Raw genomic sequence first — 24739 nt, 5'->3', positions numbered from 1 at the left:
ATGAGCAAACTGAGATAAGAAAAAGAAACAAAGGAGGTATGAATACAAATACTATTGCAAGCAAAGTGAAATAAAACAAAAATAAATCAGGTAACAAGTGATCTTACAAAGGTGCAGAGTGTATTGTGCACAACACTCAGGCCAGTTTTATGCATATAGTTCATATATATATATATATATATATCAGAACTATCAATTAACACATGTGGAATTATAACAAAAAAGTGTGAAACAACTGAAAATATGTCTTATATTCTAGGTTCTTCAAAGTAGCCACCTTTTGCTTTGATTACTGCTTCGCACTCTTGGCATTCTCTTGGCATCCACTTGCTTCAAGTGGTAGTCACCTGAAACGGTCTTCACTTCACAGGTGTCCCCTGTCAGGTTTAATAAATGGGATTTATATATAATAGTATAGTATATAATTCCACATTAGTTAATTCATAGTTTTGATGCCTTCAGTGTGAATCTACAATTTTCATAGTCATGATAATAAAGAAAACTCTTTGAATGAGAAGGTGTGTCCAAACTTTTGGTCTGTACCGTATATATATATATATATATATATATATATATATATATATATATATATATATATATATATATATATATACATACATATCCATCCATCTTCTTCAACTTATCCGGGGTCGGGTCAGCTCTTCCAGGGGAACCCCAAGGTGTTCCCAGGCCGGCAGAGAAACGTAGTCCCTCCAGCGTGTCCTGGGTCTTTCTCCGGGTCTCCTTGCAGTGGGACGTGCCTGGAACACCTCACCAGGGAGCCACCCTGACTAGATGACCAAGCCACCTCATCTGGCTCGACTCAATGTGGAGAAGCAGCAGCTCTACTCTACTATGACTCCTCTCCGGATGACCATAGATCAGGGTGGGAACGTAGATCACCCAGTAACTCGAGAGCTTTGCCTTTTGACTCAGCTCTCTCTTCACCACAACAGAGCGGTACAGTTGTTAGGACCATGTTATCAGTTTATAAGAGTCACACAAAGCGATTCAAACTCTTTGTATTAGTCACTGGAAGTTGTTCCCCTGAGTGTGGCTTGCTTGGATGACATTTAATGAATCAGATGTGTATGGCAGACAGTAAAACCTAAATATCAGGGAGAAAAATTCAGATGAAATAAAATATTGACATGTAGTCTGTGATGAATATATAATCATTGCAATTTTTTATCTGTTGGACAAACAAAAACAATTTCCCTCAGTGAGTATTTCTCAGTCAGGTATATAATCTTAACACACTGGTACATATTTAGTTTTAAACCAAGGAAAACAATCAAATCACAAAACTGTCTGAATAAATCATAGTTAAACAGCCTATTTTCTTAACATTTTTCTAAAACATTCGGCTTTTTTAATATAAACTGTTGTGGTTAAGTGACAACTACATGGAAAAAGAGACCTAGGATTGACCTTTTCGTTTCAGCGGCATAGAATCTCTTAATTGTGACGTTTTAACTTATCCTCAGACTCAACCGAACCTGGGCAGAGCGTTTCACAACTTTAATCCAAGCCTACCAGCATCATTGCACCTCCCACACATACGCAGAGAGCTCCCCCTCACTTCCCCCTTCCAGGCTGAGGCCCAGCCATCCCTTCTGAGGAACTCGACGTTACATAACAATCTGACGTATCTGCCGTATAAGAGTCGACGCTCTCTGACGCTCTGCCTATTTGCTGTTCGGAAGTTCGTCCTCAGTGCAGGTCAACCGGTGAGCTCCCATTTCTCATTTTATTTATATTCAATTATTCAATTAGATCACTTATTTATTTATTTGTTTGTTTATTTATTGATGCATCTTTTATTTTACTCTTTGTCACAAAATGAAAGAAAACTTGGTTCTATTCAGCATATGTGTTATCTGGGGAAAACCTTCATATTTCTTATTTACATTTAGACGTTTTTTTCGGGTCTACTCATGGCAATGAACAAGGCAGGCACTCTCTAAAAAACTAAAAACAGAACTAACGAACAAAACACTTAACGTGCTTTAATAGTGTTGGAGTGTGACGGGCCTAAGCCCCAGGAAAGAAAACATTCGACCACAAGAAAAAGCCACAAATCCCAAGAACTGCTTTATCAGTTGACCGCAGCACATAGGCAGGACCAGACTTTCCATCAGAGAAATCTACTCTACTTTTGTGGGAAAATTTAAACAGGGATCAATTTCAAACGCTGGGGCTGTGTCAAGAACTTTCATACGATTGAGTCAGAGAGTCATTTTTTTTCCTGTCCGTATAAAACGTATTGACGGTTTATAAAATGATACACCTTACTGAGCCATGATGTGATCAGTCGGTGACGTCGGCTCTAGAGCGCCTGCAGTGAGCAGATAAGCAGCAGCTGAATGACACACCCTTCAATAGGCCCCTCCCCCTAAACAGAACCCTTACATCTGGCCCCGACAAGTTTAGCCACACCAATGTCGTCTCAGTGGGACGTTAGATTGAATACGCAAACTCTCAAAGCCCATAAATTGTTATAGCAGATGCGACCTTGTCCTGTTTCTTTCCTCTCGCTAGCATAAGAACGGCTTCGGGTACAATGGCTGCTTTCCTTCATCACTGCCCCTTCCTGAAGTCTGCTCCAAAGCCAGCTCTGAGAAGATCCGGGGCCGCCTTGTTTTCTCTTGCCGACCAATGTCCCATCATCGCTCGGCAGATCACCGTGAGCGCCGCGGCCTCCCCGGAGGCCCGGCTGAGCTCCTCACCTGCCAAACCCAGGGGCCACCGGCTCCCGACGCTGGACCAAAAGAGGGGGTTCGCTCAAACCGCCGCTCAGATAGCGGTGTCTGCCTCGCAGGGCTGCCCCTTCGTCAGCTCCCAGATCGGGATGGTTAAGGCCAGCCCCGAGGTTCAGGAGGACGTCAAAGATGGTAGGGATCACTTGCCAAGACCACAAGAGTCGCAGGTTTACCAGGTTCAGAAAAACACACAAATTAAGACTCACTGGGCCACTTTTCCCTCTCTCAGGTCTGATCACTTCTCTGCTGAAAGGTTTAAAAGAGTCTGTGCACCCAGCATCCCATCAGACCCACGCTGCCATTCAGCTCAATGACAACATGGGTAAGCTTTACAATCTCCATCATGCTAAATAGCTAACATGATTTTTTTAATGCCATCAAACCTCTAAAACCCCTTGTTTCTGAGTGCCGATTTCCTTTCATTATAACCCCCACTCTAGTTGGACCATGCTATGACTACGACAGCTTCTTCATGGAGAGGATCGCGGAGAAAAAGCAGGACCACACTTACAGAGTGTTCAAGACGGTGAACAGGAGCGCCCAGCAATTCCCTTACGCGGAGGATTACTCCCAGTCCGGTAGTAACGGCTCTCAGGTGTCAGTGTGGTGCAGCAACGACTATTTGGGGATGAGCCGCCACCCGAAGGTCCTGGGGGCCATCAGGTGAGCAGACGCAGCAGCAAGTAAAAACGGACTTAAATTTAGGTTCGTTTTTCTGATTGGCCTCGTTAAATATGTGCTGTCAAAACTTAGCGAAAGATTCAGAAGATGAGGTAGTCTTAGGTGGGGCCAGAAACTGCGTATTGAGTTGGGAATGCCACAGATTATTCTCCCAGCTGTTTAGTACTTGGCCAAAAAGCTTTCTTGTTGGCCCCCCTTTCAGCTTCTCACATCTAACTCACTCATGTGGAAGCTGCACTGCAAAAAGGAAACTTAAACTAAGTAAAGTTTTCTTGAAATTAGTATATTTTCCTTGATTTGAACAGCTGAATAACACTTTTTGCCAATGGAATGAGTATTTTTATCCCTAAAATAAGATAATTAGATATTCCGCACTTGAAATAAGACGATGGGGATGAATTGTTCTTATTCTAAGTGCAACCTTTTGTGATCATCCATCCCCTCGCAGGACAGGCTTCCCAATCACAAGCTTCAGAGTGTTTCTAAAATAACGTTTAGGTGGTTCTAAGTGCCCCAACAATCACAGCCCAACATCCAAAGGCGTACAGAAAATGTAACGACGAAAAACAATAATATAGATTCCTGCATAAAAAGGATAATTTCAGTTCAAAATATCTCCCGGGTAAACAACGTTGAAGTCATCATTTACGAGGACAGATCGCTTCATTATATAGTCGAGCTCAAACTTAAATTTATCTTCTAATTGTACCAACATGTACAATTAGAAATTAATTCTTAACTTCTAATTATATGCTAACATTTAATCTGGTTGAGAATCATAGGAGGGAGCTAAAGATTAGGGTGATGGCAAACCGGCCTTGCAACCTCAGAGACTTTGAGCCATTTCTTGAAAAAGCATCTTATTAAAAATATTCACTTCTTTATTGTATTTTGAGAGATCTATTTGAGAGGTCTATCTCATTGGTTAGTAGAGAACAAACGTCTGGGTTGAATAAAAACATTTGGAAAACCCATATCTGTCAGGGGAATGTATAATTTTGAGGTATCGAAAAAATATGTTAAAAGTATACAAGTATGGGAATAATATTTTAGAATAAAAAAAAATAAAGTTTGAAAAAATCTCCTTCCTTATTCGTCATCAAATCTTGACAAAAGTGCCAGTTAAAAAAAGATGATAATTTAACATCCATAAACTCCGATTTCTTAACCCTAAGCTAATTAGCTAAGCTAGTATTTATAAATGAAAGTGAATATCAATTATGGATCATTACGGATTTGCTTCATGTTGACCTTACCAGATGTTAGCATGAGCTCGGTCTGCACACACTTTTCTACCACGGCACCAGCTAAAAACCAGCATGCCAATTAAGGATCTTCAGGGTTTCTGTTATGCATAAACTTAAAACTCACACGTCTTATTATATTTGAAATCAGAAAACATTACTACAAAAATTCCAAGAACTGTGATTGTGGGGGGTTAAATGAATATATATATATATATATATATATATATATATATATATATATATATATATATATATATATATATATATATATATATATAGTTTCCCACGCAACAGATCATCTGAGCCAGCAATATATATATATATATATATATATATATATATATATATATATATATATATATATATATATATATATATATATATATATACATATATATATATATATATATATATATATATATATATATATATATATAGTTTCCCACGCAACAGATCATCTGAGCCAGCAAACTTATTCCTTTTTTTGTGGTGGTCCTCAGAGATGCCCTGGAGAATCATGGCGCAGGAGCAGGTGGGACCAGGAACATCTCTGGCACCAGCAACTTCCACGTGTCTATGGAGAAGGAGCTTGCCCAGCTGCACAACAAAGACGCTGCTTTGGTGTTTTCCTCCTGCTTTGTTGCAAATGACTCCACCCTCTTCACTCTGGCTAAGATGCTTCCCGGTAAGTGCTGGATGACAGAAGCCAAGGTGATGACAGGGGTGACAGATTAGTGGGAGGTGGAGGTGTTTCGATCTTAGAACTAGGGAATATTTTACCACTCCTGACCCCTAACTCTGGATAGAGGTAGCAGCTCATTTGCTGGGGTCTTCCCTCTGCCTCACAGAATGCGAGATCTACTCAGACGCGGGGAACCATGCATCAATGATCCAGGGCATCAGGAACAGCCGGGCCAAACGCTTCATCTTCCGCCACAACGACAGCCGACACCTGGAGGAGCTGCTGCAGCGCTCAGACCCCAAGACCCCAAAGATAGTGGCCTTTGAGACCGTGCACTCAATGGACGGTGAGTCCCCTCACCTGCAATGACAGGGAGCTTTATTTTAGTCAAAACTGTGCCGTTTTTGCATTTGCATGGTTGGTATTTGTGTATCTGTGTGCTTCCATTCGCCTGTCTCTTTGCTGCCAATCAGAAATCGCCCCACCGAGGAACAAAGAAAGGATTATTCTATTCTAATTGTTGCTATTATTACAATTCTGTGATTTTAACAGCTTGTTGGTCAGATTTTACCTTGAGGCGAATGCATTGGTTCATTAGCTGATTAAAAAAAATTTGCACAAACAATTATGATTGTGCAGAAAACTGTGGTGTCCACGCAGGAAACCCTCAGATATTATCTGTTCATTCATCTCTAAAAGCTCATATTAGGCCTATGTCAACAGTTTAGTCAAAAATCTTAATCTTGCGCTAAATTGCTCAAATTATGGAGTTTTATCTTTTTTAATGTACATTCCATGTGTTTTAATTATTTAGAGGTCTAAGTTTATTACTCCATTACACAAGTCTTATTTTTTCTATGAGACTTAGACCTTAAGTGCCCGATAACAGCAGTTTTTGCCCTATGTTTTATAAGGAAACATGGGGCAAAAAAACTTTTTCTTCACAAAAAGCAAATAATGCAGAGGATACTTACTAAGTAATTCAAAATAGAGACAATAATCTAGCACAATATGCTATAATTAGTCATCATATTGCTGCATAATGGCTGGAAATCCCATTGTTATAATCTACTGTTATTTTTTTCTTTCATCGTCGTCTCCAGCGTGTGGGTATAATTTTCTCACACCAGCTTCATTCTTTTGTGAGTGATATCACACGTCGAAAATAAAAACAATTTTGATCAAAATCCCCCAGATTCACTCAGAAATACATACACAGACAAAATTACTACTGCGTGTTCAGCATACAGCTAAACATATGTGCAGTGATGACATGCCTCTGTGACATTGTGCTACACGCAGAGCTAATTATCTTCTTCTCTGTGGGGCGCCAGGAGGCATATGTCCTTTGGAGGAGCTGTGCGATGTCGCTCATCGCTTTGGAGCCCTCACGTTTGTGGATGAAGTCCACGCTGTGGGTCTGTACGGGGCCCGCGGAGCCGGAGTCGGAGAGAGAGACAACGTCATGCACAAGATTGACGTGGTTTCTGGGACCTTAGGTGAGTTTTTCTTTAGATGAAGTATTGTCTGCAACTTAGAATTTATACAAATTTTGGTATAGGAAAGCTTAAAAAAAAAAGGTAAGTATTTCGTGAAGCAGCTATCTACCAGCTTTTAGTAAGGGATGGGCAAAAAGGTTCCAACTGTCATCGGTTAATTGGTTTCTTTCTGGGCTAATCTCCCATGTGAAGCCACTTGTAAACAAACTGACACTGCCCCAGAGCCAGAATAGCTGCACATACTTTGTCCAAACCACTCCTTTGGTGGGGGTCAAATGAGAGCAGGATAGGGGTGGGCTGTCATCAGAGGAGCAGAGGTTTTATCAGCTGGGTGTCGGTTCTCCTCCCTCTCTGGCAGCACCGATAAAGGTTCCTGCGGAGCGTAACTTAAGAACAACTGTGAGGTTTCAGATAAAAAGCCATGTAAACCAATCCAGGATTCTAATATTTGACCAAGAAAATGTTGAGAGCCATTGCATCATTACCACTGGACTGCATTGGATGGCACTGCTATCGCTCATAAACTGTGTTGAGATTAGATTTTACACGACAAGAAAACAGCACTTTGAGTTGTCTTGTTACATATAAATATAAATACACCTGCCTTGCCTTGGAGATGTTCCAGCCATTAAAAGTACATGTGCTAAAAATGTAAGATTGACATTATTCCATTAAACTTTCTGTAGATATATATTTGAAGCCAGACGGTTACATACGCTGTATAAAATACATATAACAATGTTTCTCAGTGTCTGACATCCAACCAGACTAAACATTTTCTCTTTTCTGGTAGTTTGCATGACTAAAATTATTTCTATTTGCCAAATACCAGAATTAATGAAAGAGAGGAGTTTTTTTTTGTAAGTCTGTAAAGTCAGACGTTTACATGGCTTTGGTAGAATTAAACTGTATGAATTGTGTTAAAATGTTTTAATTATTCCTCCTCAGGCTTCTCAGAATAGTTTGCCGATTTGTCGGCTAACTTGTTAACGTTGTGATGGTGTTCTCAGACTTACAAGCTTCTTCCTTCTTCCTCCTAATGTAACGTTGCCCATCATGGTACAACACTTCAATATTAGTTCCACTACACCCCAGGGTGTCCCCCAACCTTTAAGGTCCTTGTCCTTAAGCGCGTTTGCAAACAGTAATCTGGCTTTTTATGTTGCTTTAAGACCAATGACCTCTAGGCTTCTGAGCCAATGTCATTACTGGATAATGATACTCTCTAAGTTCAGCCTTCATCAAGTCTTTTGGTTTTGTTCTGAGGTGGATGCACACATTTCTCATCGAAGTTCACAATTTTCTTCCAGATATCATGGCGGAGTTTTTTTTTTTTTTTTGTATATTTTCCATAATGTCACCTAAGGAAACTGTTTAGAGGTGTTGCCTTGATCCACAGATGAGTCTATATTAAATTAAATCTTAGTAACCAACTAATCAGAAACACAATGACATCATGACTTTAGCAGATGAAAACTTCTGGATTTGGAGTAAAAGTATTTTTTTTAAATAAACTCTAGCAAATATGAATCATTTTAGTAATGACTAACTGACCTAAAGCAAGATAAATGTTAGTTTGATTGGTTACATCGACTGTGAATCACTTCTGAATATGCTTTAGGAAACCTTGAAAAACGCCTTGCTTGGAGAAATCCCTATCAAAATATATTTAAAGAAAAATAACTATTATCCTGCTCAAGGGCCCAATTTACATGTAACACGTTTTTTTCTTTCTTGCAACACATAACTCTAACTAGACAAGGCTTGCAAAGATTCACAGGTGAAAAAGTCTTTAGAGTTTTTTTTGCGTTTCTCATTTATACAGATGCATGAATTTAATAACCTGGAAAGCCAGAATGATAATGTGTAGCACTCTCCGTTCTGCTCAAATACCGCGAGAATTCGGCTTACAGGCAAGGTTATGAATTTAAAGCAGCTCACGTTACATTTAGCTTTCAGTCAATATGATACGGCAATCTAAGAACGATACTGAAGATAAGTTTACAAATCGTGTGTCTTTAAAATAAGCCAGCGAAAAGTATTAGAAGTGCTGAAACTACTATGACTTAGGCTCGACTAATCTGTTTTAGATTCTGACTGAATCCAAAACAGAAATATGCTCATTATTTAATGAATGTACCCATTTTTGCCACCATAGCTCAGACGTAATCTCTTACCGTTTAAGGAAAAGCGTTCGGTTGCGTGGGAGGCTACATCGCCAGCAGCAGCGCCCTGGTGGACACGGTCCGCTCCTACGCAGCCGGCTTCATCTTCACCACCGCTCTACCCCCCATGGTCCTGGCAGGAGCTCTGGAGTCCGTGCGGGTCCTGAAGAGTGCCGAGGGCCAGGCGCTGCGCAGGGCCCACCAGAGGAATGTGAAACTGATGAGGCAGCTGCTCATGGACAAAGGCCTGCCTGTCGTCAACTGCCCCAGTCACATCATCCCCATTCGGGTAGGAAGGCTCCCCTAAAACTTGGACGTGGCAATATGTCGCAAAGTATTTCAAGCTTTCGTTTTAAACAGTTATTGTCTTCCAAAAGATTTCAGGGTTGTTGTTTTTCAAGCTTATTACAACATATTACTTCTGATTACACATCACCTCGCAAAGGTATCCAGACCTCTCCAAACTTTTTGCAACCACTTTACAACCGCAAACATAAATGTCTTTTACTGGGATTTTGTGTCGTCATTGAGGTATCCAAGGATCAGAACACATAAATGTAGAAAATGCAAATACAGTTCTGAAGAGTGCGGCATGCATTTGCATTCAGGTAACAGTGTATAATCTACTCTCAGTATGAATCCAGCTGTCCTGAGGAGGCTTCAGTGGTTCGTTAGAGAACATCGGTGAACAAACAGACGAGTTTTGGGATAAAGTTGTAGAAAAACCTTAAAGCTAACTTAGGTTTCAAAGCAATATTCCAAGCTTTGGACATCTGACAGAGCACTGTTTAACCATCATCTGAAAAAAAAAAAACAGGATGGTAAAAGGCCATCCACCTGCTATGACAGGGCAGAAAAAGTGGACCATTAATCGGTGAAGCAGTCAGGAGGCCTTTGGAGGAGCTTCAGAGATCCACAGCTCAGGTGGGAGTATCTGGGGACAGAAAACTCACAGAGGAGGGTGCTCTGGACAGAGGAGACCAAAACGGATCTTTTGAAAACTACATGCAGTAGCAGTACGTGCTGTGAAAACCGAACAGACCATCCCTAGGTAAAAACGTGACAGTGGGAGCGTCATGCGCTGAGGGTCCTATTCTGCAGCCGGCACAGGGAAGCTAGCAAGATTTTATAGGACGCACAAAGCTGCCTAACCCGAACCCATGAACCTAAATACAAGGAAACCCTGGAAGGAAGGAAGTCAGTTAGAGGAAGTGAAGGATTTGAGACCCAGGTGGAGGTTTACCTTCCAGCAGGACAGCAACCCTAAGAGCTACAAGGAATAGGTTTATATGAAAACATATTCATATGTTGCAACAAAGGTCAATGGGGTGTGAATACTTTTGCAAGGCTCTATATATAAAGACAGTTTCACATCATATATTCCTCATGAAAACCAACCTCTGCTACTTGGTTTCATAGGAGCGAAGGCTGCCTCTGTCTGGAACCAAGCTTTTAACGGAAGCGCGTCTGTCGTGTTTTTCCCAGGTTGGCAACGCCGAGCTGAACACCAAGGTGAGCGACGTGTTGCTGGAGAGGCACGACATCTACGTCCAGGCCATCAACTACCCCACCGTGCCGCGCGGCGAGGAGCTGCTGCGCCTGGCTCCGTCTCCCCATCACGACCCCAGCATGATGGAGGACTTTGTGGGTGAGTGTGGACCGTTACCACCGTCAGGTCACAGATGTATGAGCCCCAACAAAGTTAAGAAAGGACACGATCACTCATCTCGTCGTTTCTGAGTGTTTAAATTACACAGTCACCTCCTGTGACTGTGTAATTTAAACACCAAACGCAACATGTTTTCTTATCCCAGAGATTAAATACCATAACCCATTGCTTGAGGTCAGGGCAGGATTATCCATAAGGGCCAGTGGGCCAGTGCCCAGGGGCACCAACCATTGGAAGAGGGGGGGGGCACCACATGACACATGCTTTAAAAATATATTTTTCATAAATTGTTATATTATTTACTTGAAATTGTTGAAAGACCATGCATTATTCGTTTTGTGAACACTGATTTCACAATAATAATAAATGATAAATAAATCAAGATTTTTTTGATTTCAACATTTTAAAATGAGATATTTGAATATTGCTCACTGCTCATGTGCCTACATGTAGTTGTGTAAGTTAGTAAATAGTAAATTACATTACAGAAATCCCCTTGATTATGTCTGATGTTTTTGAGCGGAGGACAGCACGGGTAGGTGGGGGGGGGGGAGCTTTGAGGTATAGTGCCCAGGGGCACCACATTGTCTTAATACGGGCCTGCTTGAGGTAAACGTTACAAGTTAAACAATTGTTCATTTCCATCCATGTGTGTTTTGTGCCCACAGTGAAGCTCATGGAGGTGTGGCAGGAGGTGGGTCTCCCCCTCAACATCCCGGCCACGGCCTCCTGCAACTTCTGCGACCGCCCACTCCACTTTGACCTCATGAGCGAGTGGGAGAAATCCTACTTCGGCAATATGGAGCCCCAATACATCACCGTGTCTGCTTAGCAACGAAGCGCGTGCCGCGTCTTCACAACGAGCTGCGCAAACAGTAAAAAGCGTAACTTTAATGATTCCTACTTGAACCACACAGATGAAAGCGTATCAACGCTCAGCCATCGCGTTTATGTCCCAAGCTTAAAACTGAGTATTTATTTTTGCTTTTCTGTATTTATTTTTTGCTTTTCTGTATTTATTTTTGCTTTTCTGTATTTATTTTTTGCTTTTTCTGTATTTCTTTGGCTTTTTAAAGAGTGTTTACTGCCATGAATATGATTAAAGAAATGCCTCCAGCATTTTAAAAAACACAAAACCTGCACATTTGGCACTTTCTTAAGTCTCCTGATAAGGAGAGACCGTTTAGAATAAATATGAAGAGGTGCAGTCTTGCTTTTCAGTAAAATAAGCACCTGTATGGATTGAGTGTTTGTTTGAACAATGGCTTTACTAATGTTCCCATGGTAAATGTATATATTTAACAAAGTTATCTGGTTGTGTTGTTCAATATCTAAAAAAAAATAACAATATATTTGCATCATATTAAATATTCTTCCATCATACTTCCATCACACTGATTGCTTACAGACACTGTCGTTAAAGTTGGGCTAAACTTGGAAGACATGAAGTAAAGTAATGTGCCTTGAATATCCATGATTTATACGACCCAAATCTAGAAGCTGTTCATGATAACTTCTGTGTCCACCTTGTGATTTCTATCGGTTGCTAGTTGACGTTGCAAGGGCCGGCCGCCTCTCGTTTGACCCTTGCTCTGAGTCTGCGCAGCTCCGCGTTATCGCTGTCCAGAGCCAGGCCGCATTCGATCAGGGTCCAGGCTTTACTGAGCCGCTGCTCGCCGTACTGCTGCAGGGCCCCTCGCATGAAGCACTCAGCCAGACGCTGCCTCCCCAGACCCGCCTCTACGCACCGAAGGGTCTGCTCCTTGTGGAGACCCAAGGCTTGGGCGAAGTCCTCCAGGGCGGCTGCCTCTCTGGAGCAGAGCACCAAGCTGCGGCCCCGCCGGCACATGTCCTCCGCGCAGATCCCGGCATCTTTGGGGCAGCTGGGGTCAGATCCGCCGTGTTCGCGGATGACCGCGTCCAGGTCGGCTACGGCCCGCTCATGTGAGCCGAGCTGTGCGAAGCAGGCAGCCCGCTGGCGAAGGTACTGTGATCCGTGACGGCCCGCTGCTCGTACTGCCGCCGTCAGGAGCGGGAGAGCCTGATCCCACCGACCGACGGACGACAAAAGCTCGGCTTCCTGCGCCGCTGCCTGTTTAGAATCAGAATCAGAATTCCTTTTATTGTCGTTGTGCAAGAAAGTAGGGCTGGGCGATATGGATTAAAAAATAAATCTCCGATTTTATCATACCAAATCCGATTAATCGATTTTTTTTCCCTCCTTTTTGTTTCATAAAAATAAATTAAAGAAATTATTTTAAAACCTTGCTTTTATGTCAAGCATTTTGTCAGGGAGTTGACCTGAATTGAAAGTGCAACTAAAGACAAGCTGTGAAACATGCTTGTAAAACAAGATGGCAGCCGTGCCATTATAAACAATGAAAATATAACAAAACATTTGCTGCTAGCTGTATTACACATTGAGCTAAGAACAGGCTTCACTGCACATGTGAACTTCAAACTAAGTTAAAAAAAATAAAAGTAAATAAGTAAATAAAATACCTCGTATTATGGTAAAAAAAAGTTTCCACTTAACAATATTTTGACAATATATTTGCCTAAACATATATTCAGCATCACATGCTGTTCTCTTCATGGAAACCCAATGAGTATATTGGCAAAATAAAATCCAGATTTTCCAAAAATGAAATCTTAAAGAATTGTAAATTCGATTTATTCGATTAAATCGATTTATCGCCCAGCCCTACAAGAAAGCACAACCAAGTCCGAAGAACAGTGCAAATAAATAAATGACAATAACAGACTTAGACTTAGACTTAGACTTTCTTTATTGTCATTTTGTAGCACAGAGTGCATACAGAACGAAATTTCGTTCAAATAAATATAATAACAAATAAATATATCTCAATAATAATGTATAATAATGTAGTAGAGATGCAGAAACAACTGGGATGTTGAGGAAAAATAAATAAATAGCAGACGGTCAGGGTTTGGGTGAAACTGCGTTGTTCGGGGCAACAACAGCTCTTGGGTAGAAACTGTTTTTATTCTGTTAGTTCTTGAATTTATTGCCCTGAAAACGCCTCCATGAGGGCAGGAGTTTGAAGAGGAGATGGCCGGGGTGGTAGGGGTCCCTGGAGATGGAGCTGTTACAGTGCGCAGTTATAAAAGCAGAGAACATCATGGTTCTCTATCAAAGGTTAAGTGCAATAAATTTAAAGCAGTGCCTATCAAAACTATTCATACCTCGTGACCCTTTTCCCATTTTGTCACAAAGTTGTGCACAGTTGTGAAGTAACACAAATTTATGATTTGCTATATAGTTTTGTACATCTAAAAAAAATCTAAAAAGTGTGGCCAGCCTTTGTTTTCAACCTCCCTCAGTCAAAAGTGTGGAAAACCAACTTTTGCTGTAATTGCAACTGGAAGTCTTTCAGAGTAAAGCTTTACCAAATTTGCACACCTAGAGGAAACCCACCCCCCCTTTAACTAAGTCAAACTGGTTGGAGAGTTTCTACAGACATAGATTTTGAAATGTTGCCACAGGTTCTGAATTTTGACTTAACATCTGCATCTGGTTTGATCTGGACCATTCCACCTTAGCTTTGGCTGTAGGGTCTTCGTCCCGCTGGAAAGTGAACCTACGCCCAAATCTCAATCCCTTCTCAGCCTTTAACAGGTTTCTTCCAGTACCGCCCCGTCTTTAGTGCAAACCATTTTAACATCAACTCTGACCAGCTTTCTGGTCCCTGCTGAAGAAAAGTCTGCACAACCATGCATCACCACAGATGGTGTGTTCAGGGTGGTATACAGGGATTTTTCCAACAATTCTCAACCAGAAAGATACATTTTCATCTGATCTCATCTCATCACATCGAAGGTTAGATTTCTGGAGTACACATCTGATAGATATTGTGCCAACAGATTGAACCGCCTAAGCTGTGGATCTCTGTAGCTCCTCCAGAGTTATTACGGGCCACTTGGATGTTTCTCTGACTAATGCTCTTCTGACCTGGGTTAGTTCAGGTGGATGGCCATGTGTTGGTTGGTTTGTAGTTGTTTCACACTATTTCTATTTTCAGATGATCAATTAAATAGTGCTAGATGCTCAAAGTTTGGGAAACCTGACTCTCATTTAAAGTTCTTTAAAGATTATATGTTGAGGTACCAAATTAAAAAGGGGCTGATTGTTGACGCACCCCACACTTTCCTTTACCTTTCTCTTTAAAGTTATTCACCAAATTGAGTTAGTTTATTGCATTAAATCTAAACAAAATACCCAAAGGTAAAGTTGCAAAATGTGTGAAAACTTAACAGTTTGAATACTTTTGCCAGGTAGTGTATATAAATGAAATTTTTGCTAAAGCTTCTCACAGTTTTGAAACATAAAGCTGTCAAAAGCCTAAAAACCACTAAAAACAGGTCCAAACTAAATTACTCTTTGCCATACATTAGAAAAGTTGAATAAACTAAATCTAAGACGAAAATATACTACAATGAACCTCAAAGCGTTTTTAGTGTGCAAAGGCTTACCTGCGCCATGCATTTGCGCTGATTTAATGGGATCAGAGCCAGCAAGAAATCCAGACTAGATGAATCTCTCTCAGTGGCTTTGCTTAGCCTGTGGGCTGCACTGCAGTACTTCTGCTGCCAGCTTTCCAACACTCCCAGCCTTGCCTGGGCCGCTGCATCCCTCGGTTCCTGGCCAAACACCTGGCAGAGATGGCTGGAAGCTGCCTTAACATCACCTGAAGGAGATGGACCAACGGTTGTTGTTGTTTTTTTTAACAAAAACTTTGACCCACCCACCATTTTCTAGCCAGAAAATTTCCATTGACAACAACAATTCTGACCATTCTTTGTTAAGTTTGTTAAAGACACTGACCCACCTTTAGCTAACAGTATGTCCACATAGAGAAGATGCCATCTGGGGTCTCTGCTGTCTGTCCTCATCAAAGCGCCACCAATTATGAAAGCCTCCCTGAGCTGCTCGTCGTGGCATGGCACTGAATGAGCGGTCACGGTGTCGGACAAACTGGTGCGACAGAACTGATGCAGCCAATCACAGACCAGCTTCTGGGCTTTGTCCTTGAGCGACAGGATCTCTCTGACGACTGTGTCAGTTTTTATCTGAAGAGCTGTGAGGATATCGCGAACACATTCCTAGGTGGGAGGAACAGAAAATTTGGGAAAGATGATAGCGCTATCAAATTACAGTGCTGTTTAAGATACATATATTAAATTATTTCCCATATATATTAATTTCATAAGCTTTAACTTTGACCACTGCTAGTAACTGAGACCTCTGACATCAGTCTCTAGAAATTTATGAACATTTCAGTGTAAAGCTCGGCACAAAATGAGAAGCAATCTTAAAGTTATTGATGCCATTTATCTCTAAAAAATGAAATCTATATCAGGAGACCTGCTTTAACATCTCAAAAAAAGGCACGTGTTGCCTTATTAACATAATAACATATTGTTGTTTCTGGTGAGCCGAGGAATTACTCAACCGATTAATGAGACGTGTTTTTTTTCTTTAATAAACATTGTCTTGACATTTCTGAGTACAATTGTTAAAAAATACATGTCCCAACTGTTCCAAAATGCAAAAAGCTACTTTAGCGTGCCAATTCATGTCAGTATTATGTCATTTGATCATTTATTAAAGTATTAATGTTTCATGTTACATTTCAAGTCCTCCAGCAGGATATTTTTTTATTTATTATCATATGTTTTGGCATCATTATCATGTCAGTCAGTTCTGCAGCGGTTTAAAATGAACTGACATGCATCAAAGGTGTCATACCAACTGACTGCATTTCGCCATAACGAACATGTGGTTTTGCCATCGTTCCAGCTGAAAAATACCTTCTGTTGATTGAGCATGAGGTATGTGAAGCCCCTTCCACAGAAAGCCTGGACATGCTTCGGATGCTCCTTTAAAATGGCACTGAAATCGAATACGGCTGTCTTTCGCTGGCCCAGCAGCACGTAACACCTCGCCCTTTCCAACAGGGAATCTGTTGCCCTGCCACCTTACAAAAAAAAGAATCGCATTATTTCCAATCTTGCTCATTTATTCAGCTTATTTAGAACTAAAACAGTATTTCTGTTGTTCCTATCTAGGCTTTGTCACCAAAAATGTGTTCAGTGAACAATCACCAGAGGCCATGATAGCGATGGAGAGATACGCCACAGCTTCCCTGACTGAGCTCTCCTCTCTCGAGCCGTCCAGGATGCGTTTAGCCGCTGCGTGGCAGTGTCCCTGCAGCAGGGCCCGGTCTTTTTGTTGCGCCACAGCCAGCAGGCTGCGCAGGCAGCTGGTCTGCCCGCATGCAAGAAGCTTTTTGAGCTGCTGTGGGAGGGGGGGAAATAAAAGGAAATAGGTGATTAACAGGTCTACAGAAAAAGTGGTAAATGTAGAAATAAAGATTACAGTATATCAAATTTTTGATACTGCCTGTTCTTGGGTTAGAAATCAGTGCTGGTTCTTGTTTGACTGGCACCCTGAGCAAACTCCCAGACATCATGTAAAAAGAACAGTCAGATCACAAATTAAGTGTAGATTAAGTGTGTTTTCTTGGTCAGGAAACCAGATTGGCTGAAGTTGTTATAAATTAGGAAATCTAACTATAAAAGGTGCATATTTCTTCTTGTGGGCCTAAACCTTAGTTGCTGTTTTTTTTTCCCCTGCTTATGGTGCTCCATTGTAAATCATCCTAAATAAACATGACTTATTTCAACCGCTGTACCTGATTGGTGTCGTAAAGAAAGCCTCTGTGGAGCTGCAGCAGTGCAAGGCGAGCAAGGAGAGGAGCCCGAGGATTGGGGGTCCCCGCAGACAACAGCAACCTGTAGGCCTCCTCTACTCGGCCAAGCTGGTACAAGGCATCTGCTGCGAGGATTTGAGGCCCATCAGCGTGGGGCTGAAGGTCCATGAGCAGCCCAGCCAGAGAATGGACACCAGCAGGAGTTCTAACGTACGAAACAATATCAGATGCAACATAGATATAAGACATTACACTAAAAAAACATACTTGTAACACTATATTGCAAGGTTTTATCTGGACTGATGAAGACATTCATATACCCTTCAAAAGATATTCATATCCCTTGAACTATTGTTTTTTTTTCAACAGAAAAGTCAAAATGAATAAAAATAAAGTTAATAAAAAGTGTGGGGTTCATTTGTATTCAGTCCTATTTACTCGGATACCCTCAAATAAAATGGCGGGCAACCCACTGTTATCAGACGTCCCTAAATCCCCCAATATTATCATTAGGATTTGTGTCTAGATATCAATAACTGTACCTTTAAAAGCAACGCTGGCATCATATGTGCCAGATCATTTCTTACCCCTCTCTTGCTCTCATGTGTTTAAACGTGTACACTGCGAAAACAGAACTTAAAATAAGTAAAATGTTCTTAAAATGTGTGTATTTGTCCTTGATTTGAGCAGGTAAATAAGATGATTTGCCAACGGAACAAGATTTTTGCACTACAAATAGGAACAACTCATCTCCATCATCTTATTTCAAGTGCAGTATGTCTAATTATCTTATATTAGGCGTCAAAATACTCATTCCATTGGCAAATAATCTTATTCAGCTGCTCAAATCAAGGACAAATACACTAACTTTAAGAACATTTTACTTATTTTTAGATCCGTTATATTGTGAACAACTAGATCAGGTCAACGTCGTACCCTGAGCTGTGGCTTTCCCTCTTTGATGGGGCCCGCAGCGTCCCCTCTTCTCGGGGCCTCCGCTGCTGCTGCTGATCTTCTCTTGAACTGGACCGGCGTCTGTCCTTCACCGACCCCTCCAGCATGACTCGACCCTGCTCGAGCAGGACGGTAACCAGCAGCCCCCTGAGGTTCCACGGCACCAGGCAGCGGACGGTCAGGGCCGTTTCCTGGGGGTCCAGCCCGCTGGCGGTGGCGTAGTCCAGCGCTGTCAGGTAATTGGACCCGGCCGTCATGCGCAGCAGCCCCCTGCCGCACAGCGCTCGCACACAGCTGGATGGGTGAGGGGTGTCGTGCTCTATCACGGCTTGGAAGTCTCTCAACGCCCCCTTGTGGTCCCCGGAGAGAAGCCGGGCATATCCACATAGGACCTGGACTGTGTTCGGATAGCTCTGTTGTCCCTGGGCAGCGGCTAGCTGGCTACAGATAGAGAGAGCCTCCTTGTGCTCCCCACTGAGGAGGAGGCAGTCCGCCAGCCTCACCCGCAGCTCTCTGCCTCCTCCGTCAGGCTCCAGGTGGCACAGGGTCCGTAAGGCAGTGACGACAGGGCGCAGGAGTTCGACTCCCTCTGTAGATCTCAGGTCTGCGCGGACTGCCACCGTCTCTCTGAAGCCAGACAAGCCCCTCTCGGCCCGCTGACGAAGGTGGTGGCGAGCTGCCGTCCCCGTCCCACGATCAGCGAAGAGCTTGTTGAAGTGAGCTCTGGCGGTGGCAGGGTGGATCTCAAAGGCCTCGCCCAGATCGGCGCACTTCTCCGCGGTCTTCCCGCCCGCAGAGAGGCACGCGGCCGCCCGGCAGGTTAAGAGCCTGGCTTTCCTCTCGGGACCACCCTGGGGGATGTTTTCTGCGGGGTCTGGAGGGGACTTCTGATGCAGCAGAGCAGAGTACACCTCTGCGCTTTCCACAAACCTGCCCCTCAGGAACAAATCTGCCGCCTGAAGCTCCTGCACCTCGCGGTCATCAGGAGCGACGGCCATTAGAAACTCGACCGCCGTAGAAAAATCCTCTGCATCTGCAGCGGCCTTCTCCACTGGGGTCACCGACTTCTTATCGTCTAAGGCGAAACAGGGATGTATGAGCATCGCTTGATCTTTGCAGGCCTTTACGATTTTGGGCAGGTGTGCAGTCTGTCTGCTACGCACCAGCGAGACCGTTTCTAACTTGTCGCAGCGATAAGCTTTTAGGTAAAGCCTTAGCCCCTTCGGACCGTCAGGCTGTGAAAACAGGCAGGCCAGAGCCTGGGTCACCTGCAGCAACATCCCAACGGAACCGTGCTGAGGGAAATCACGCTCAGCCTCGAGTAGAGCGGTGCAGCGCGCCGAGATCTCCTCGCAGCCAAGCCCACCGCTCTGGAGAAGGGACTCCATTTTAAAAACGGTGGCAGTCAAGTTGTTAGGACACAGCGTGGATAGGAAAACCGCCGCGAGACCTTTGTTGATGCTCTCAGCTGACCGGTCGTCCCCGCGGCCGTCCAGCCAGCCCTCTAGAGTGGAGATGACCCTTCCCAGACTAGATCTCTCCAGTTTCCTCATGTGGGACACGGCGGAGGTGGCGTGAGTCCTGAAGGCAGACATGTACAGCGAGGTGGCCTCCGCTAGGTTCCCGCTTCGAAGGAACCTGTCCCCGTCGGCACACAGCTCTGAAACTTTGACTCCGGGACAAACCGAGGCAGTCATGATCAGACGGCAGACTCTCGTTTTTTACTATCCAACTGTTCATCCAGGAGAGTCACTGACATCCCACTGTGAAAAAGAGGAAAATATCTATCTTTAATAGCAATTACACTATATTGGAACAACACACAACATCGTTTGTAATTATATACAATGCATCCGTTTAAAAATACAAGATGTACATGTGTTCATCCATGTTTTTGAATTATGGCATGAATTGTGGCATTTCCCAAGCCATGGAGGGGTACAGCAAACATGTTTAGAGACAGCGCTCTGGTCAGATAATGACCATCCCCTCTGTGAAATGTGGCAGTGGCTGCATCATGCTGCAGGAATGCTTTTCTACAGCAGGGACAGCAGAGCTGGTCAAAAGTGGCGGACACTGCAAAAACAGAACTGAAATAAGTTCAACTTTTCTTGAAATGAGTGTATTTTTACTTTATTTGAGCGGGTAAGTAAGATAATCTGCCAATGGAATAAGATGTTTGCACTTAAAATAGAAAAGAACTCATCTCCATCAACTTATTTCAAGTGCATTATATCTAATTATCTTATTCTAGGGGTAAAATTACTCCTTCCGTGGGCAAATAATCTTACTTACCTGCTCAAATCAAGGACAAATGCAGTAATTTCAAGAAAAGTTTACTTTACTTTAATTTTTAGTTCTGTTTTTGCAGTGAAGAGGGTAAAAACTTTCAGTCCCCAGGTATAAGAAGCTGGTACAGTCGGATCTCAAAAGACATTCTCGTGCAATTGCACCAGGGTTTGGTATTGACGCAATTGGAAAGAATAAAACAGGTAGACCGCACTTTTCCGTTTTTAATATAAACAGTTTTATGACTAAAGGTACAAATTTTGTCACTCATTTCAGAAAGAGAAACTCACATATTGCATGAGTAGATTCATTCCATCCATCCATCGTCTTTACCAGCTTAGCTGTTCAGGGTCGAGGGTGGGCAGATGTTTATCTCCTGCGGTCCTTTAGATGACACTCTGGGTACACCCTGGACAAGTCACCAGTCCATCACAGGACAACATAGAGACAAACAATCATGCACACCTACACCAAAGGGCAATTTAGAGAAAGCAATTAACGTAACAATGATGTTTTTGGACTGTGGGAGGAAGCCGGAGTTCCTGGAGAGAACCCACGCATGCACAAAGAGAACATAATTAGCTTCACGAGCCTCTAAATGACCTCTTAGTCTGACTCATTAGGCTAAGGCAAGGCAAATTTATTTTTGTAGCACATTTGAGTGCAAAGACAATGGAAAGTGCTTTACATGATTGAAATATAGGAAAATAAAACAGAATAAAAGCAAGTTGGAATAAAATGTAGAAACAAAATAAAACAATAGAAACTAAAAGCAAATATTAAAAACAGATGGACTGCAAAGTTGACCTAATGATGTTTCAGTAAAACGGAGCCAGAAGACATGAGTGGTCTGGAGGGTTGATACACTGATAACAAGTCTGTGATGTATTTAGGTGCTAAGCCATTCAGAGATTTATAAACTAACAGAAGTATTTTAAAGTCTATTCTCTGAGATACAGGGAGCCAGTGTAAGGACTTTAGAACTGGGATGATGTGCTCTACTTTATTAGTCTTAGTGAGGACACAGGCAGCAGCGTTCTGGATCAGCTGCAGCTGTCTGATCCACTTTTTAGGCAGACCTGTGAAAACACCGTTCTGAGATCACCGCTAAGAAATCACAGGGAAGACTGCTGACTGTCCAGATGTCCAGGAAACAGTCACTGACTCCCACCAGATGGATGGTAAGGAACAAACGGTCATTGCTAAAGAAGCTGCTTATTCACAGAGTGCTATATCCAGACAAAGTTACAAAAATATGCTTGTCAGAATATTCCAAAAAAATAATAATAATAATAGAAAATGTAGATGTGTCAGGAAAGACATAGTCAGGGGACAGCAAAAATGTTCCTGCAAAATAAAAAAATAGCTTAAATGAAATAGTCCGACCTCTAACAAATCATATCAATTCTTGTTTTGACGTCCAGATGAAACTTGTTAGCGCCCCCGTGTGGTTCCTTTAACCATAACCTTTTGTAACACCTTCACCAAAACAAGCAAAAGTATGTACTTTCATTATGAACAAAACCACAAACGCGGCCCCCTGCACCAGCCTCAGCGTGTTCTGATTTCCCTTTTCTTTCCACGAAGCAGACGACCTGCCAGAGAGCGGCCAACCCGGGCCTCCACTTGTGAAACTCAAAGAGCTGTGGGTGCACGGTTGGCAGGACGACGCGAGTCTGCCCAAATAACAGGAACTTCACCGGTTCTTTTTTTTTTTTTTTTTTTTTTTTGTGCAAAGATTAAGCCATTACAGGTGACAGATAGCGAAGCAGTGAAAAGACATGAATGAACTGACCGCGATAAGCTTCACATTGTGTCGGTAAAGCAGTGACTTCTCGGAACGGGACAGGCCGCCGCGACGGTTGTTCTCGGGACTGGAGCTCTGCGCGCGCGGTTGCCATTGGAAACCACAAACGCCGGTTATCAGCCTCGGGTCTGCGCGAGGACGGGAACCTCTCTCCTCCGGCTGGTTCGTCTCAGAGATAAAAGTTGCAGAGAAAGCAGAAAGGAAACTGTGCGCACCAGCGACTTAAAAAAAAAAAAAAAGACTGTAGGAAACATGAAAATATTTTTTCCCCCTTTTGTATCGGTATCAATATTTTAAGTAACAATAAGTTGCAGGTATTTGAGTTTTGAGTAGGAGTAGACACAGTTCTTAGCAGGGTCGAATAAATTCAGCAACATTGGTCAATGTTTCTAAATGTAAACGTAATTTAAAATTGCTAGCTGTAGGATGCATTATTTCTGCAATGTTTGCATAACATTTCCTGAAAGAAACGATATAGAATATTTTACTATAGCTAAATGAAGTATCTTTTTGTCAGTGGGTTGTAAACGACTTGCTTTTGCATCATTTTGATGCCATTTGCTATAGAAATCAAATGTCCAGTTGAAGAAAATGTTTTAAATCCATCCATCCATTTTCTGACCCGCTTAGTCCCTCATGGGGTCGTGAGGGGTGCTGGTGCCTATCTCCAGCACCCACTGGGCGAGATGCGGGGTACACCCTGGACAGGTCGCCAGTCTGTTGCAGAAAATGTATTAAACCTAAACATAAAAATACTTTTGGTTAAATAATAAAAACTGTTGATCTTTAATTAAAAAATTTTAAACAAATTTCCTATAGTATAGTAGTATAGTAAAGAGATGTGTAACTTTTGTGGCTCGGAACAAAATTAGTTTAGCTGGATCGAGGGCAAAAATGGCTCTGCGGGTTGTAGAGGTTGCTTACCCCTGAACTAGGCCAACCCAAAACCTTCCATTTTTTTCCTTTTCAGTCAGTCAGAGATGGACTTGCTGATTTGATTTGATTCAATGTGCCGTTGTATGATCCACGTGAACTTGAATTCGGGATATTTTGTTGACCCGACCCTGCCCTTTTCAGATTTTCTACTTGGAGAGCAGAAAATGCAGGTCCCATTACTAGCAACTGTAAAGCAGCCTTTAACCATTACCATACCACCACTGAGCTTAATATTTTTCTACTATAGGAAAGGTAACTATTTACTTTTCTGCTAGAGAACTTTGTTCCATATGTGCTCTGAAGTAGCAACACAGGTCCAGGTCATCGTACTACTATCACTATGCTTGACTGTTGGTATGATGTTCCTTTAACAAATTGCTGTGCTAGTTTTATGTCCAATGTCACAGGGAACACACAATTTCTGCTTTGGCCTAATTCATCCGCAGAACATCTTCCACAAAGCCAAATATGAGACAGACTTTTGTTTTCCATTTTGTCTGCAGGGATTTTTGCCTCAGAGCTCTCCCATGGATACCAAAATTCCCCGCCTCCTTCTTATTACCGCATCATGACCACTGACTTTGACACATTTGTTCTGGGCGTGAATAAAAAATAAAAAAAAAGATTGCTGGAGATTGGCCGAATATTTGTTCTTTTGTCAACCTGAAGGTGTCTTTGATGTTGTCTTGGAGTAATTTAGGTAGATCGGTCACTCCTAGAAAGGTACATCACTGTTCAGTTTTAGTCTACGTCATGTTGCCGTGACAGGTTTTATGGTATTTTAGTGATTTCTATAGATCCATCATTAATTAAGCCTGGGTGGGATAAGGGAAATTGAATTCAGCCTTCTAAAAAATGATTAGACAAGCCGTTATGGGAAAGCTAATTTACTATTAATAAAAGAAATCATCACTTAAAAAAAAGTTTTTATTTTCCAAACAAAAAAAATCTACTCATAAGAACCAGATGAATTTTTTCACTGATTCTGACCATCAGTTTTTCTGTCAAAAATGAGATTGTCACCGATGTTAAACTAATCACTAACTAATAATCTTTTTTTAATAATTTTTTTCCTCCTTTTGCTGCACAACAGTGTTTGCACTTCTAAGAAGACGCCTCGTAATCCTGCGCCCAGAATTTGACACTGAATACATTACAGCATAACTAGTCCCATGTAGAGAATACAAAAAAATGTACTGCAGCTCTTTTTGGTACTGAGGAAGAATTTGCAATTCATGAAACTGAAGCACAACAATAAAAAAAAAAAAAGCCCTTGCCAACGCTTACCCAAAATGTTTTGATGGAGTCCAATTA

The 24739-nt window shown here is 42.2% G+C and overlaps 2 protein-coding genes across 4 annotated transcripts; one reads left to right on the top strand and one right to left on the bottom strand.

Moving 5' to 3' along the window:
• Nucleotides 1-1620: 1620 nt before the first annotated feature.
• alas2 (aminolevulinate, delta-, synthase 2) lies at nt 1621-11841 on the top strand. Its single transcript, XM_036136290.1, has 10 exons — nt 1621-1730; nt 2542-2894; nt 2992-3084; nt 3203-3425; nt 5191-5375; nt 5539-5718; nt 6707-6871; nt 9057-9325; nt 10522-10684; nt 11374-11841. The coding sequence occupies exons 2-10, from the start codon at nt 2564-2566 to the stop codon at nt 11535-11537; spliced, it is 1773 nt and encodes a 590-aa protein (XP_035992183.1). The 5' UTR covers nt 1621-1730; nt 2542-2563; the 3' UTR covers nt 11538-11841.
• On the bottom strand, nt 11725-22633 carry ttc34 (tetratricopeptide repeat domain 34). Of its 3 annotated transcripts, XM_036136282.1 has the most exons (9): nt 22478-22633; nt 20973-21058; nt 18376-20156; nt 17422-17644; nt 16832-17024; nt 16538-16704; nt 15556-15829; nt 15200-15414; nt 11725-12797 (listed from the first exon to the last, which is right to left on the bottom strand). In XM_036136282.1, exons 3-9 carry the CDS (start codon nt 20088-20090, stop codon nt 12252-12254), a joined length of 3333 nt encoding a protein of 1110 aa, XP_035992175.1. In that variant the 5' UTR covers nt 20091-20156; nt 20973-21058; nt 22478-22633; the 3' UTR covers nt 11725-12251. The 3 variants fall into 3 exon arrangements, with proteins under 3 accessions (XP_035992175.1, XP_035992171.1, XP_035992179.1); XM_036136278.1 differs by lacking the exon at nt 22478-22633 and having other exon boundaries at nt 20973-21085; XM_036136286.1 differs by lacking the exon at nt 22478-22633 and having other exon boundaries at nt 16832-17021; nt 20973-21085.
• Between the last annotated feature and the right edge of the window lie 2106 nt (nt 22634-24739).

Source organism: Fundulus heteroclitus, chromosome 1 (assembly GCF_011125445.2).
Source record: "Fundulus heteroclitus isolate FHET01 chromosome 1, MU-UCD_Fhet_4.1, whole genome shotgun sequence".
Taxonomy (NCBI): domain Eukaryota; kingdom Metazoa; phylum Chordata; class Actinopteri; order Cyprinodontiformes; family Fundulidae; genus Fundulus; species Fundulus heteroclitus.
This window is presented reverse-complemented; position numbering and strand designations above follow the sequence as displayed.